General features: G+C 35.1%; 1 protein-coding gene across 1 annotated transcript; it reads left to right on the forward strand.

The window, feature by feature from the left end:
• The first annotated feature begins 2,027 nt into the window (after positions 1-2,027).
• Positions 2,028-4,795, forward strand: LOC132278004 (pectinesterase-like). Its single transcript, XM_059780098.1, has 2 exons — positions 2,028-3,226; positions 3,792-4,795. Exons 1-2 carry the CDS (start codon positions 2,215-2,217, stop codon positions 4,640-4,642), a joined length of 1,863 nt encoding a protein of 620 aa, XP_059636081.1. The 5' UTR covers positions 2,028-2,214; the 3' UTR covers positions 4,643-4,795.
• Positions 4,796-16,208: the final 11,413 nt, after the last annotated feature.

Raw genomic sequence — 16,208 nt, forward strand, 5'->3', positions numbered from 1 at the left:
TTATTATTTTTGTCAAACAAATGTTTTATTGTGATCGAGCCAGAAATAATCAAAGGTACCAAAATAAATATATTAATTAAGTAGTCGGATTGATAGCTTTATTTATCCGATAACTAATTATGCATAGAGGGGTCAAAGTGCAATATTGACTTAGAAGTTATTTATTATTTAATTGGAGTTCAATTAATTTCTTTTAGTGGAGTAGAAATTAATTTATGAATTAATTAAATTGGGTCCATGGACCGGGCCAATTATTAATTCATTGTAACCAATAAAATAATAGGCCCAATGGATTCTCACTCATAACCCAACTTAATATTGGAATCATATTAGATTTGAGACATGTAAATTAGAGATTGAGAAGGATTGGTTGTTTCCTTTTCTTTATCTTTATGTTGCCTATAAATATACATGGTCTATGTATATTTTAAGTGTGATTTTTATGAGAAGGAAAAAGGAATATATTTTCTCTCTCTAGAAAATTAGGGTTTATGTTCTCATCTAATGGAGGCTCTCACAAGCCTAGTTTTCCAAGGTCTTTCATGAAGGCTTATGAGTGATTCTTAAAGGCAAAACAACTACCAAAAAGATGGAGATCCAAGGAGAAGACATCTTGCTAGGGGATCTACAATAAGTGAGAACATTCACTTTAGAGGAAAGATTTAAAGGTTTACTCAGACCTTTGATGTAAGTATTCAATCTGTTAATTGAATGATACATCATATTTTATTTTTGCATAAAACTTGTCTCTATGTGATGAATCAAGATCTATGAATCAAAATCCCTCGAAAAGTTTTTAAAACTTGCATGTTTCCCACCATGATTGTACACGAAAATGACTACAATAAGGTTTTCAATTGTTTATAAATATATGTTTTCTTACCTAGGTTTGACTACGGCTTTTGCATACAAAACTCTGATTTATTTGAAAGCCAACTTTGAGATATATTCTTAATTCAGAAAATTAACTTTGATTTTACTTTTGAGAGCACACACATAAACACAAGAGTGATTTAAGTTTATGTTCTCTATCTGATCGGAATTGAAGCATAATTGAAGATTCAGAAATTCCGAAAATCAAGATTTTAATTGTTCTTCATCAAATTCATAATTGAAGAAAAGTAGTAATTTAATCACACTTTAAAAGGGTTAAGGCATTCGCGGAGAGTTGTTGATCTATCAACAATCCTTCTACAAGAGCTAAGTTCAAGGAATAAGCCTGAAGTCGTGAACTATTGGACAGGAGGTTGCAAAGTTAGGGACTTTCAGCAAGTTGAGTCTCGTTAGAGTGAAGGGGTGTGTGTCTGAGTCAAAGTGAGTTGTACCTTACTTCAAACATAGTGGATCGTTTCCCTCGAGGTTGCGAAAGTCTTCATGGTTTTCATTTCGGTTGGGTGGATTTCTTCAACTAAAGTTTCCACGCACAAAAACCCAGTGTTATCTCTCAAACTTTATTTAGTTTACTTACACTTCATTTTTTTATTAGTTTTATTTTGATAAAATTAAAATAAGTAAAAATTGGATAAAGGATTAAGGAAAACCTATTCACCCCCTCTAATTTATTTTTAATACAAACTCTCACATTCATTTCGAATTGTGCAACTCACGTATTTAGATCAAAATCCAATTCATTGATAGGTCTATGCAATTTTTATCTATTTGGAGGGGTTAGTTTAATTATCTGTAAATGCAAAAATAAACGATTTACCACGATCTGGAGGCAATCTAAAGACATTTCTCGTTGTCATTTAAAATGAGTCACACATTTCTCGTGAACAACGCCACCACAACCGCTTTCAAATAAATTAACAACGATTCAGAGTAAATTTAGGGTTCCAAATTGACCAAATAAAAGATAAAAAGTCTAAAATACCAACTGTTTAGGGACCTCCCAGCCTCGCATTTTTCAACCAAATTGGGTGTCCCCCTATATTCTCTTTGTTGCTTGTCTCTCTCTCATACCTCCCATATGTATATATACATGTTTGCCACCATTTTCCAAGTTTACAGATCAAACCACCAAGGGCACAAAGGTGGTTCATGTCACGAGGAGCCCCCAGAAGGTCTTAGGGGTACCCCTCATTCTCTGATCAAACATCAAAGGAAAAGAAAAAAAATACAAGAAGAGTGAATACAACTCAGATTGTATTTCCAAATTTTCCTTTGTTGTTTAGATCATAAACTCGTAGTTCTTCGAAACCATATATTAACAATATGGAGAAGAAGAACACCCCCATCATTGTAGGTGCTGTAGTTCTAGTGACAGTTGTTATAGCTTCACTAGTGGTGGTCACACAAACGCCCAAGATAGAACCTGCTAAATCCAATTCAATAAAGATGGCAATGGATGTGGTCTGCGGTGTCACAGATTTCCAGGATATATGCAAGAACAGACTGACTGCTGCCGGTGGCAAAAATGACCACCATCCCAAAGATCTCATCAAGCTAGGGTTCCATGTAGCCAAGAAGGAGCTTGAAGACGTAATGTCCGGAATCCACACTTTTATAAACGACTTTAAGAAGCCTGGAGTCCCTGAAGCTGTCAGGATGTGTAGAGAGCTCTTGAATGACGCAATTAGTGATATCGAAGACTCTTACAACAGGCTTAATAGCTGCTCTACTGTTGACAAGAAAGATGTAGATGTTTTGCTTTCAGACCTCCAGACATGGCTCAGTGGTGCCATCACCTACCAACAGACTTGCTTGGACGCCTTCACCGGGAAGGAAGGAGAGGCGATGAAGGAGCGCTTGAAGACATCGGACGAGCTGGCCAGCAATGGCCTTGCAATGGTCACCAAGCTCTCCTCCATTTTTGAAGACCCCAGTTTTTCCGAAATACCATCCCAAGTAGTATTTGGCGGGAGGAAACACATAGAAGAACATGAGAGTTCCCACGAGTTCCCTTCATGGGTCGACCACACCACACGCAAGCTCATCCAGGCTACTCCGGGAAAGATCAAACCTAATGTTGTGGTGGCGCAGGATGGATCAGGGAAGTATCAGACCATTAATGAAGCCATAAAGGATATCCCTTTGAAGAAAGGTGCCGTACCTGCCGGCCCCTTTGTCATCCATATCAAGGCTGGTGTTTATAAGGAGAGATTGAATTTCACAAAACAAATGAGTGGTGTTGTTCTCATTGGCGACGGCCCAACCAAAACCAAGATCACCGAAAGCAAAAGCTTTGCTGGTGATGGTATGCAGACATATGAAACTGCAACAGTTGGTAAGCCACTACTCAATAGTATATATAGTAGTAGTTTTAATTTATAAATGAAACAAGGAGTTGATATCAATTCATACGGGAGTATACAATAATTCAGGAGAATTTACTATTTGGTACCTCTATTAATGGGCATGCTTTTTCTTAAAAACTTTTCATTTTCATGTGTGAAGGTAAATTAAGAGTTTTTATAATTTTCCATTAACGGGTACCACATGTAAATATCCTGACTATTGTATACTTTATCTAATTCAAACATTAAAGCACTGAATCGATCTTAGTCACCTGCTGCTGTTGCAGAGGAAAATCATCCATACCTTATTGATAATGTAATTTTACTGTCAGTAACTTTATTATATATAATCCAAAACTAATAATAAGAGTGGAAAATAAACGATTCTATGGATGCAAAGGCTTTCTAAATTAGTAACATTATTAAATGAAATTTAAATACAATAAAGATATAGAAAATAATGACAATGCTACAATATTTAATCATGCATTCGTCAAATCATCATCTGTATATGATTGTTGTGGTCCAATATATATAAATAAAATGTTTATGTAGGTGCAAGTGGGGAACGATTCATTTTCAAGGACCTTGCAATTGAGAACAATGCCGGACCTGACGGACATCAAGCCGTGGCACTTCGTATAACTTCTGACAGGTCAGTCATCTACAACTGCCTAATCGAAGGTTTCCAGGACACCCTCTACGCTCATAACCACCGCCAGTTCTACCGCGACTGCACCATTTCTGGTACCGTGGACTTCGTAATGGGCGACGCCAAAGCTGTCTTCCAGAACTGCAAGATGCTGATCAGGATGCCAAACAAAAACCTAGCATTTGTCACAGCCCAGTCACGCAAAGGTCCTGACCTGAAATCCGGCTTCGTCCTTCAGAACTGCACCATCACCGCGGAACCAGAATTAGCCAAGGCTGGGAATAAGGTGAGGGCGTACCTCGGACGGCCGTGGATGCCATACGCCAAGGTGCTTATCATGAATTCTCAGATTGATGCTGTGATACACCCAGATGGGTGGTTTCCATGGAATAACAATACCGAAACTCTCAACACACTCTGGTATGCTGAGCTGAACAATAAAGGTCCCGGTGCCGACACGAGTAAGAGAGTGACATGGAAAGGGATCAAGAAGATTACTCCAGAAGAAGCTGAACAGTATTCTGTTAGCAAATTCATCATGGGTGATTCTTGGATCCCTTCCACCGGAGTGCCCTACCAGCCTGGTGTTGGTCCAATGGCCACGACCCCTGGCACGACCAAGAGTACTGGTGTTACCCCAACGGCCTCCACCCCTGAGGACTCAACCCCTGTAACACCTACCACGATGAAGAGTACTGATGTTAGCCCAAAGGTCTCGACCCCTGTCACACCTGTAAAGACGAAGAGTACTTAGGTGCTTATACCTACTACTAGTTAATACTACATGCATGTACTAATTAATTAATACCAATTAATTAGTACTACATGCATGTATTTTGTGTCGATCGTCCTCGAGGTTTATATATGATCTCAATATAAACACGCACGTATTTTTCATTTTATCCTATATATGCAGTTATGACACATTCGTCTAATTTTATTTGAGCAAACAATTTACGTGATGATGAAATCATAAATGCCCTCACTCACATAAATATCCCGACTCCAAATCACTATCCATAAAATAATATTTTAGTGCATTTATATTTTCATTTAGTGGAATAATACAACTCTTATACTACTATCCTTTGAGATAAGAAGGAGAGACAATGATTTGACTAAATTATATTGTAGCATATAAAATGCATGCAAGTAACCAACATAAATTGTTTATTTTTTCCCTGGAGGTAATCGATGATATAAGATTTTGCTTCAATTAAATTGACATGAGGTTTATTTTTAAAGTGACCTTCATATAATGTCTACATACGGAAATCACAAAGTGGATATGGAAATCACAAAGTGATAAGTCTGACAGTCTAATACCACAACTGATGATCTACATGCTATATACGAGGGACGTAAAATTTCATTGGACCGAATCCGGCCCAGCCCACCCCACCATTTGAGAAAGAAGTCCAGCGACTTCTTAGTCCACTCATTCTTAAATAGGGCCTGCCTTATGATGAGACGGCCCAAGAAGAAACCAAACGCGTTTTATTTCCAATTTGAAAATAAAAAAGGGGATTTTAGGGCAAGTGTAGACTTCTATAAATAGGAGAGTGAGAGAGAATATAAAAAAGAGTTGTTTGGAGTGGAAGAAAATTCTTTCCAAATATAGAGAATCATTTCTTGCATCTTCAATGTACATTGAGTCAATTTCAAGTTGTATAATTAAAAAAATTATATATAGGGTCAAATTAGACTTATTAACAAAATCAAGTATTATTTATAAACTTTGGACATAATATTTAATTAGGGTTTGTAAAATAAGGACATTAATACCTTATTTCAACTACTTTTTTTTTCTTTCGAACTTCATCAAGTCCATCAATGGACACAACGACAGTTTTAAAGGCTGCACATCCACCTTAGGGGTGGAATTTGTATCACTCCTAATTATTTCTGGTTGATTTCGAGATTGTAAAATTGCTCCAAAATCAAAAGTTGATAAGAGTTTTCAATCCCCTAATTTCGGTCTAGGTTGATATTAAGAAATGTCAAAGACTCTAGTGTTTGTATTTGGTGTGTAGGAATGAAATAAAATGCAATTACCATTCTAACATTTTTTTTTTTTTTTAGTATGCAATTCAAAGTGGAAATGGTTTTTCCATTAGAATGAAAATTCACAACTAAACTTATGAATGACCATTCCATTTCCAATTTTTTTTTTTTTTTTTTTTTTTTTTTTTTTTTTTTCAAAAAAAAAACACAACTATACCAATGAATTAAATTAAAAATACAACTATACCAATGAAATAATAAACCCAGTTGGGATGGAGTCTATGGAATAACAAATACCGAATCTCTCAACACACTCTGGTTTGCCGAGTCCTGACACGAGTAAGAGAGTGACATGGAAAGGGATCAAGAAGAATTACTCCTTGAGAGGCTGAAGAATTTTCTGCTAGCAAATTCCTAGCGGATGATTCTTGGATCCTTTCCACTGGAGTGCCCTATGAGCCTGGCATGATCAAGTCTTAGATGCTTGTACGTAGTCCTAATCAATCCGTACTTTGATTAGTACTACATGCATCCATGTACTTTGTATCCATCCTGCTGAAGGTTAACATATGATCTCACTTAAAACACGCATATTATTCTCTGCATCTTATTCATTTTGGCATATATATATATATATATATGCAGTTATGACATATCAACAACACAAAAGGAAAATGGAGAAAAAAGAAAAACAAAAAAGTAAGCAAGTGTGAGTTGTGCAGCGGAATAAGTTATGGAAAGTTTGAGTTTTAAAAACTATTTTGAGAGAGGAATAATCTCGTGTTTCTTTATTCAATCTACTCTACTAAAATTACATGTTATTTAAACAAGTACACGAATTAAGAGTTAGTAAAGTTTAGAGTGACACCGGATTTTAGCGAAGAAACCAATTAGTAAACTTCGAGGTTTTGTATGTTATCCCAAGTGTAAAAAGATCCACTATGTATGAAGCAAAGTACACTGAACTTTGACTCAGACTCAAACTCCTTCGCTCTACCAAGACTCAATCTACTGAACGTCCCTAACTTCGCGACTTCCCGTCCAATAGCTCTTGACTTCAGACTTATGTCTCGAACCATGTAGAATGATTGATGGTAGATCAACAACACTCCACAAATGCCTTGATCCATTCAACTTCTAATCCGAAATTCTTCTTATTCGAATCTGAATTTGATGTAGTAGAAATAAGATTTGTTTTCTCTAATCATTGTAGATTCAATCTTCAATAGATTTGAACACGATCATATATAAACAACACCCTAAATTCATTCATGTGTATATAGTGTATATGTTCTTAAAAATATCATAGAAAAGGCTTTTAATGAAAATTATAATTTTAATGCAAAAAGCCACACAAATCTAAGTGAGAAAATAAGTTTATATAGATTTTCAAAACCATAATGTCACTTGGAAAATAAGTTAATTTCATGCATGAGTGTTTGGAAGGAAGAGTATGCAAAATAGGTAGTTAAAACAGAATAGGAAATAAGTTACCTAAAACTAAGGGCAATGATTCAGCTATCTGGAAACAAATGGTTGAGGTTAAAAAACTGGTGTTGGATAATCTTGAGTTCAAAATAAGGAATTGGATGGATTTTAAGTTGTTAATTGATCCTTGGTGTGAGAATCAAACATTGATTCAGAAATATGGGGCTGCTACACTTAGACAGGTGGATAGAAATCTTAGAGTTGCTGATATTATTGATAATGGTGGTTGGGATAATCTTGAGTTTCTACCCGAGGTAGTAATGGATGATATTCAGAGGATAAGAATTCAAGATGGAAATGATCTTATTGTTTGGAAACATTGCAATTTTTCCTTGAAAGCATGCAGCTTAGAATGTCTGTAGATATTCAAGTCAAATACTGAGTTGGAGTTACTTAGTTTGGAGACATTGCAGGCCCAGAATTGCTGTGGGGGTTTGTATTATATATTGCACAATAAAAACTTCTCTTTGGTTAATTTGAAGAAACATGGGATTACACTTACTGTTATCTGTCATAATTGTTGGCAAAATGAAGATACAAATGACCATTTATTATGCACTTGTACCTATGCTAAATCCATTTGGCAGGAGTTGTTTGGGCTATTACAAATAGACATGTCTATGTGTAATACTTTACATCAGATTGTGGAATGGTTCAGCTTACAATATACCAAAAAATCTATCAAGACGAGGATTCTCAGTGGTATTTTTGCAACAACTGTATGGAGAATTTGGAATGTGAGAAATGCAGTGCTTCATGGTGGAGTTAAGGACCAAGCTTTTTATATTGCTAAGACTATTATGTGGGAGGTTTTGTCTTACCTTTCCCTTAGTTTAGATGATTTGAGTCTTTTTTTTCATAATTGTGGTTGTATAAAAAAGAAAAGAAAATTATGTACAAGAGCACAGAGGGCATTCCCTAAAATGACAAGCACTTCTAAGATGGAATGGATACATACATCCATCCCCTGAAAACTTAGAAAAATAAAACTAGGAAATCAGTGGATAAATCTCCACTGCCCAAGCACATTAAATCAAAGAGAATCTAAAGAAATAAATCTGAAATTGATGTATTGCATGTGTATATCCAACACCTCTAACAAAAGATTACTAGCAACAACTTCAGGATCAGTAGAAGATCCATGCAACCTAGCATTTCTCTCATACCAAACACCCCACAAAGCAGCAGCAAACAATGTTTTATGATAGCCCGTAGTAGTGAGTTCCTTATACCAGTGAAATAGGTCCTCCAATGACGTAATAGTAGCAAACTGTTGCATGTTCTACTGTAGGAACTCTCCTAACCATCTCCAAAATTTCTGTGAGAAACTACATCCAATAAACAAGTGATCAGTTGTATCCAAGGCACTATGACATAGTGTACATCTAGCCACCAAACAGATTTTCCTTCTTTGAAGATTCACCATAGATGGTACTCTATTTAATAAAACAAATATTGCAGTAATAGACCATCTAGGTCTAGCTTTTCCCCAGCAAAAATGATGCTAGACCACTTCAGCTGATTGAATTTTATTAGCTAACCAAGCTTTCTTGAAAGAAAACTTGCCATTATCCCATAGTAATTTATCCACATCAGTATGTATAACCACCAATCCCAGAAATTCTCTAAGCTGGTGTAGATCTTGACCTTGCAACCTGTTCAAATCCTAAACACCATTCCTCATTAAACTATTCAAAACAGCTGTTCGAGGAACATTTAAAGACCTTAGCACTCTATGTCCAAACTTCTAAGCAACTGTCAAACCATTACACCGTGGATCTTAAAGAGAAAAAATTGAGCCAGTTCTAATACAAAAACTAACATGTTCCAACATAGTATCTCTTTTCTCCACCACAGATTTCCAAATAATTGAGTGTGTGACTTTAGGAATAGCAGTCCAATAAGTTGAGTGAGGAGTGTATTTATTCTTGAACCATGCCACCCACAACCTATCTTTGCTAGTGAAAAAATCACAGGCTAAAACAATTTTAGAAGTATCTTGAATATCCACAAGTTTTCTCAAACCAAAGCCGGCCTCCTTCAGTTTTATCTCTAGTAATCAAATCCCAGCTCATAAAATGCAATTTCTTTGAGTGATTAGTGCTGGCCCATATGAAGTTTCTACACATTTTATGCAACTGATTAACCACTGAAACTGGAATATTATAGATGCTACACCAATACAAGAATATAGGGGTCACAGTTAATCTAATAAGCTCCACCTTACCAGCAACTGACAATAACTTAGTGCACCAGCAATTGATCCTATTAGAGACCTTATCAAATAAGCCTTGACTGTTTGCTTTCTTTAGACCAGATAGACACAAAGGCAAGCCCAAGTATTTAATGGGAAATTGATCCTTAGAGCATTTCAAAATTCTCACTATAGACTACTTTCTCCTCACCACTCTAAAGAAGATAACACTACTCTTCTGTGGACTGACTTAAAGACCAGTTAAATCCTCAAATTTCTTGAACAGATCACCTAAGGTTTTGGCATTAGAGACTAAAGCCTTACCGGCAATCAAGAGATCATCAGCAAAAATGACATGGCTTTGAAGGTCGAGTGATTATTATCAAACAATGGAGCAAGAATGTTGTTCTACAAAGGGAGGAGTTTAACTCGTTGCCAGTCTGGATTTGTGTCCATGATCTTTCTGTCCATTGTCGGAATACTACATCACTTTCTAAGGTTTGTTCTTTGTTCTCGAAGCCTATATACATGGATGATCCTTCACTACATCAAGATAAAGGTCAATTTGTTTGTTTTGGAATGATGCAGACGGTCCAGGTGGTGTTCGGAGAGAGGTCTGATAGAATAGATGTATAGTGTTTGTGATTTGGGAAAATGGAGGATTTGGCAATAATGTTATTGTTGATGTTCAATTCTAGTTTTATATAATGCAGTTTAATTGTCACTCTCATTGGACCAACAAAATCTCTTTTTTCCACGTATGAAATATTATACACCACAAACAAAACGACGTCGATTTAGTATAAGTGCATAATCGTCTTTTGCATTGACGGTCCATGAGCCTTGCGGTCTTATTTGTACATTTATCATCTCTTTTGATTCAGATTATATACATGTTAGATTAGTTCCAAGATTATTTAATTAAATTAGTTGAACCTAATTGTATGATTAAAACTGAAATTACAGTGTATGTATATATGTAATGGGTTTGTGTATATGTTTGGTAATTTGGACAAATTGATACATGACGTATGTTTTACAATGTTTAAATAATGTTTATGAACCGAGGTGAAATTATTGGGACGTTCTGGGAGGTTGAACTGTTATTAAATCTGTTTTAATGATTTTAAATTGTTAAATTAGATTTATAGAGGATTTTAAAAACATAATTTAATTACACATGTTAAGTATGAAATTTAATTAATTTAAAAGGTTAAATTAATTAAACATGGTTGGATTCAGTTATTTTAATCAATTATTTGGTTTTAAATAAATTTGATCAGATTGTGAAGGAGTACAATTATTTGAGATGCATGTTAATTTTTATGAGATAAATTCAATGCTTACTACTTAGAATTGTTATATTTTGCTAAATTAAATGCAAAGAAATATCTGTATGATTTATATCATGCTATGTATGGTTTTATTTGATGTGATCTCATAACTGTAGCATCATTTATGGATTGTATGCATTATATGCATCAGTATGGGATGGTGGCATATTAAAGACGGATTAACGAAAAACGTTAAGTCCTACCTATTCATATATAACGAAATGGATTAGCTAAAATGTTAAATAATACATATTTTTATGTTAGGTCAATTGAATCGGTTCAATGACATACCAGATATTTATTTTATGTTTGGATAAGATGGATTATATATATATATAGTTATATGCTATGATATGAGCTTGAGTCTCAGGATTATGGTTAGGGTGCGTATATTACCAGGGATATGTAGTTAGATATAGTGTAGTTGTGTATCCTGGTAGGTCTAGGTACTCATGCCCACTTTATGTGCATTTTGCATGTTGCCTACTATTCAGGTTGAGACAACCTATAGTCTAGTGAGGTTTTTTTAGTGTGTATCTATATATATACGGACTATGTAGAGGATTTTGTTATTAGAGATTTATTATTGAATTAATTAATGAGGATTTATTAATTAGTATTCTTTCAGCTTTATTCTTTATTCTTATTTCATTTTTGTATTATGTGTTCGTTTAAATACTTTAATTGTTTGATATTCCCTCGGATTTGGGCTTGGGCCTGATCAACCCATGTCTCGGAGTCGAGGGGTATCACATATACCATAAATATTGCATGGACAAATATACAAGGATTTACATGAACCAAGTACAATTAAAATGCTACACCTAGAATGTCCTAAAGCTTCGATAGAAGTCATCAAACATCCGTTACAAACTCTAAGACAACCTCCATTCCCTGAAAATTGTTAAAGATAAGGGGTGAGCATAAAGCTCAGTAGAAGTCGCCTAAGACATTAGTTTTAGACTCCCTTGAGCCACATAACACATAAAGGGATATAAATGAAGCCGAGGTCATACCATGGGAGTCCAAACAATCATTAACATATAACAAGCAGTATCCATAGTCACAAGCACGATTTTACATTCAAAATGTATGATATGATATGAGATGCATCCCTTCACCAACTTGGTCTACACCGACCCAACGTACACTTTTCAAAAACTCGCTAACCGACTTTACCGAAGCGAGATTGATATCTATCCCCGGTTCTAAATCCAACAACTATTAAAGAGCCTAGTATCAATTTTTTCACACCCTACACCAGGCTGCGCTCCCTTTAGGTCAAGCTAGTCCCGGACTCGCGAAATCCGGTTCATTTTTAAAAAATAATTTCCCTTTTTTAAAAAGAAACTTTACTTTCTGAAAATAACTTTCCTTTCAAATTTCCTCTAGTCCCTCATTTATTCCATGGTATGCAATGTAATGATTTTCATCCATAAAATCTTAATTTCATTATTATGTCAAGAGCAACATCATCATGGTACTTATGATAATTAACTAAGATCATGGCATACTTTGAAAATTCAACACACAAGGACATCATTATCTCAAGTAAGGTATATATACAAAAGGTTCCCATAAATATGCTCAACTTATGATTATATACACAATGTCATGCCATTAATTTCACCTCAATACAACTTCTCATCTAACAAAACCAAGCAAGCCTTTGACATATAATTGAAACAATTCATGCTACAACACTTAAAACATTTCTAAACCCACAATTTCATGCCAAAGTTTACAACTCTAAACATATAACATAAGGAAATAGGAATTACTCAATAAAAGTCAAAACTTAAATCTCAATGGAAGGTGATGAAATTTGGGCTCAATTATGTGTGAATTAGAGAGAAGAAGATTTCTTGTAGAGATAGAGAGCTCAACCACGTTTTGGAGAAGCAAAATGAGCCAGAAATGTTATGTGGTGATACTACATAAGCTAGTGCTTTGTGGGGCCCTTAAAACAACAAATATCTCACCTTTTTGTCTTAAAACATATATATACAAATAAAACATGATACAACCATTTAATAGACATGTATCCATATATAATTGCATTAAATAAAATGCATGAAATGTAATGGATCCAAAATAAAATTTTTGTACTCAATTAAACCGATAATGGGTCCCGCATAAGACCTCCCAACACGAAAAATGGAAAAATACCGAAATGGGAACCATTGCATTCCTAAGAGTTCTGAACTCAAGGAAATACCCTAACCAACTCTCAAACATACCCGGCACACCCCACGGTGTTCGGCACACAAAACGAGAAAAGACGAAAATACCTTAAAAAATTAAAAAAATCCCAAAAAATGGAAAAAGTGAAAAATCAAAAACATTACACGTGTCAAGAACCCTAAACACTAATCCAACCCGTTTATTAAATAGATAAACGTGTTAACCCATTTAATAATCTGTTTATCAAAATGAGACATTTAATATTTAATTAAGTACTAAATAATTAAAAAAAAATTTGTCACAATTAACCTAAATATTCAAAATAAGAAGAAAAATTATACGACATATACAAAGTTTATGTTCAAATGACTTAACTATCCATAGTAATTGGGTTTAAATAGGTAACATATTATATAGGTTATATTTACGATTATAAAATGTTGAGTTAAATGGGTCACAAATGGGTTACACGAGTTGAACTTCTCAACCCTAACTTGATACGGTTAAGTAAACAGGTTAATCGTGTTGACCCTTTTATGACCCAAACCTGTTTATGCCTAACGCAAACACTTTTAACTTGTGTCATGTTATTTGCCACCCCTACTCGCGATCCAATTGTCAGAACGAAAAAGGGACTACACCATCACATCCAGAGACATCTCTCCTTGAGGTCTCTACCCTTCTCTATCACTCACTTTGACCAAAACCCTCGGCGGGGCCCGAGTGGCTAACCCCAAGTTTGACTTTTCACGCCAATGGTCAAACTCACCCACAGACCTCACCATTATGCTTAAAAGATCCAAAAACTTAAAAAATCATATTCATATTGCCAACCTTCTAGCCCAGGTCCACCTTTGACCAAGTCTCTACGGTAGAGACTAAACGGTCAACTCCAAGGTTTGACTTTTCCTATAAAGAGTCAAATGGACAAACAAATATCAACATTAGATTCTAAAGGTCTAAAAACCTTAGAAACCATTATAAAATTGGCTATGTTCTGGTCCGGGGCCACTTTGACCTAATTTTAACTCCCAGGGGCAAAACAGTTAAATCAGCACTATGCAAGAGATTCTAGATTTCACTAAAGGAAAAAAATGTGCACATCAGATGTATGAGGTCACTGTGAAGTCAAAGATCCTTGAAAATGATCATAAATTTAAAAATGGCATCAAAATGTAATTTCTAGAAAAGAAATGGCAAATTAGGGAATTTGTAGGAGAGAGAAAAGGTAAAAAATGGAAATAGTACAAAAAAAATTGGCTGTGAATTCACGCGTCAATTTATTGCTTTTCCCAAATTGAATCTCCTCGCTCCACTAGTCCCTCATTTTCCTAAAATGGCTCTCCACCTTGCGATCTTTATGCACTATTTCAAAAATTACACTTTGGTCCAAGGAAATTGCATTTTAGCCCTATTCAAATTGCTTTTTAGCCCTTTGAAAATTAGAGTTTAGTCCCTCTTTTATCTATAAATAGACCGATATTTCTTCATTTTTAAGGGTTTATAATTTAGAAAAGTTTTTCCGTTAGGGAAAACTTTATATCTCTCTCTAGAAATCCCCTCTTTAGATATATATACACATCCATATACACACATAAACACTAAGAACACGTGCCAAATCTCTACAACACAACCACACACCTCTTTTCATCTTCTTCCTCTCTCTCTCTACACTTTAAGAGATCCATTGACTATCAAAAGCTTGAAGGAAGGAGTAAAAAGCATAACCAAAGATGCAAGCTTGAGCAAAGTGGGGTAAAAATATCTCCCTCTTTTCTTTTTCCATTTATTTTGCTTACTTTTCATACATTTGTTCATCTTTTGCTCTCTTTGCTTCTATATTTGCTTGTTTTATCCATCTTTACATTCTTTGAGTTATTTACTTTACTTTTAATGTGAAATAAACACACACATGAGCACACACGTGTTTTATGGCAACGGGATGACATTTTTTGCCTTTCCGTTGCAATAATCGGCCTTATACACGTAAAAGGTGGTTCTCGTGAGGTTACTACGACCTCTCGGAGGCTAACCAAAGTGTTAACCCTTCACGGGATGTACCAGTAGCTTTACTGGACTCGGAACCACCACCGATGACATTTTTACACCTTACACATGCATTAACCATCAAACCAGATATTTTCTACACTTTTCTTTACAAAACCACCATCTCGGTCACTTGTGACCATTTTTTGACATCAAACCTGGCTTCAACTTGAAAATGGTCATTTCATTTTAAAAAGGTCATTGTTGTCGATTTTTGACACTTTTCTTTTCCTTCCTAAATGTGATGATTTTATAAAGAAAAGGATAAAAGTTAAAGTACAAATACAATAGAGAGGCATACCCCTCTTTACAGAAAAAGAAATAGAGTTAATCCGTTCCAAAAACCAACTAAAATACTATAAAAGCTTACACCACATTAAAAATAGTAAGTATATCAGCAAGCCCAAGAGAAAAGAAGCTTAAAACTTCCCAGACAATCTCATTTGTAGTAGTAACAGCAGAAACTTTAATATCCCTATGCAAAGCAGAATTCCATTCCTTCCATATCTTCCACACAAACAAGACAAACAGCCCTTTGAAAAGCTTGGATGTAATGACCCGACCATTTTCCCTCCTTTCCTTTTTCTTAAATTTTACGAATAAATTTTTTCTGTGTAATTTTCTTTTCCGAGTTCTGTTTCTCGTCACTTGGTATCATCTCGAGTGCTTGGAAATGGTTTCTGAGACTCTTTCATTTGGATTGACAACTTCCTTGCTAGGATCGCGTCATTTCCATACTTTCGTTTTTTGACACTATTCACTTTTTGTCTTTTTCCATATTGTCACATTTTTGGCACAACCTTAATTTTCATGCTCGGAGTTGATTTCTGACTTCACGTACCTTCATTCTAAGTGGTTTCCACGAAATACGTATCTTTACTTTTGCAAAAAAGTACTTTAATTGCTCCCCGTGTCTATAGGGGCATGGATGCATAGTTTCTTCGGAAACATTTTCTTTCCTTGGGTTATTTTTCATAAATATCTTTTGAAGATATTTTATTTTAGGAATTTTTAAGAAAATATTTTTAAAAGATATTTTATTTCTGAGTCATTTTTGCAGTTATCCTTTC

The sequence above is a fragment of the Cornus florida genome, unplaced genomic scaffold (genome assembly GCF_030987335.1).
Source record: "Cornus florida cultivar Cherokee Brave unplaced genomic scaffold, ASM3098733v1 CherokeeBrave_3.0.0_Hap2_Chr01, whole genome shotgun sequence".
NCBI classification, from domain to species: domain Eukaryota; kingdom Viridiplantae; phylum Streptophyta; class Magnoliopsida; order Cornales; family Cornaceae; genus Cornus; species Cornus florida.

Bases quoted from the DNA above. Each gene is read 5' to 3' on its own strand.
- LOC132278004 (XM_059780098.1), top strand. From the start codon at position 2,215: ATGGAGAAGAAGAACACCCCCATCATTGTAGGTGCTGTAGTTCTAGTG. The intron at 3,227-3,791 runs GTAAGCCACTAC...ATGTTTATGTAG, and splicing joins ATATGAAACTGCAACAGTTG to GTGCAAGTGGGGAACGATTC.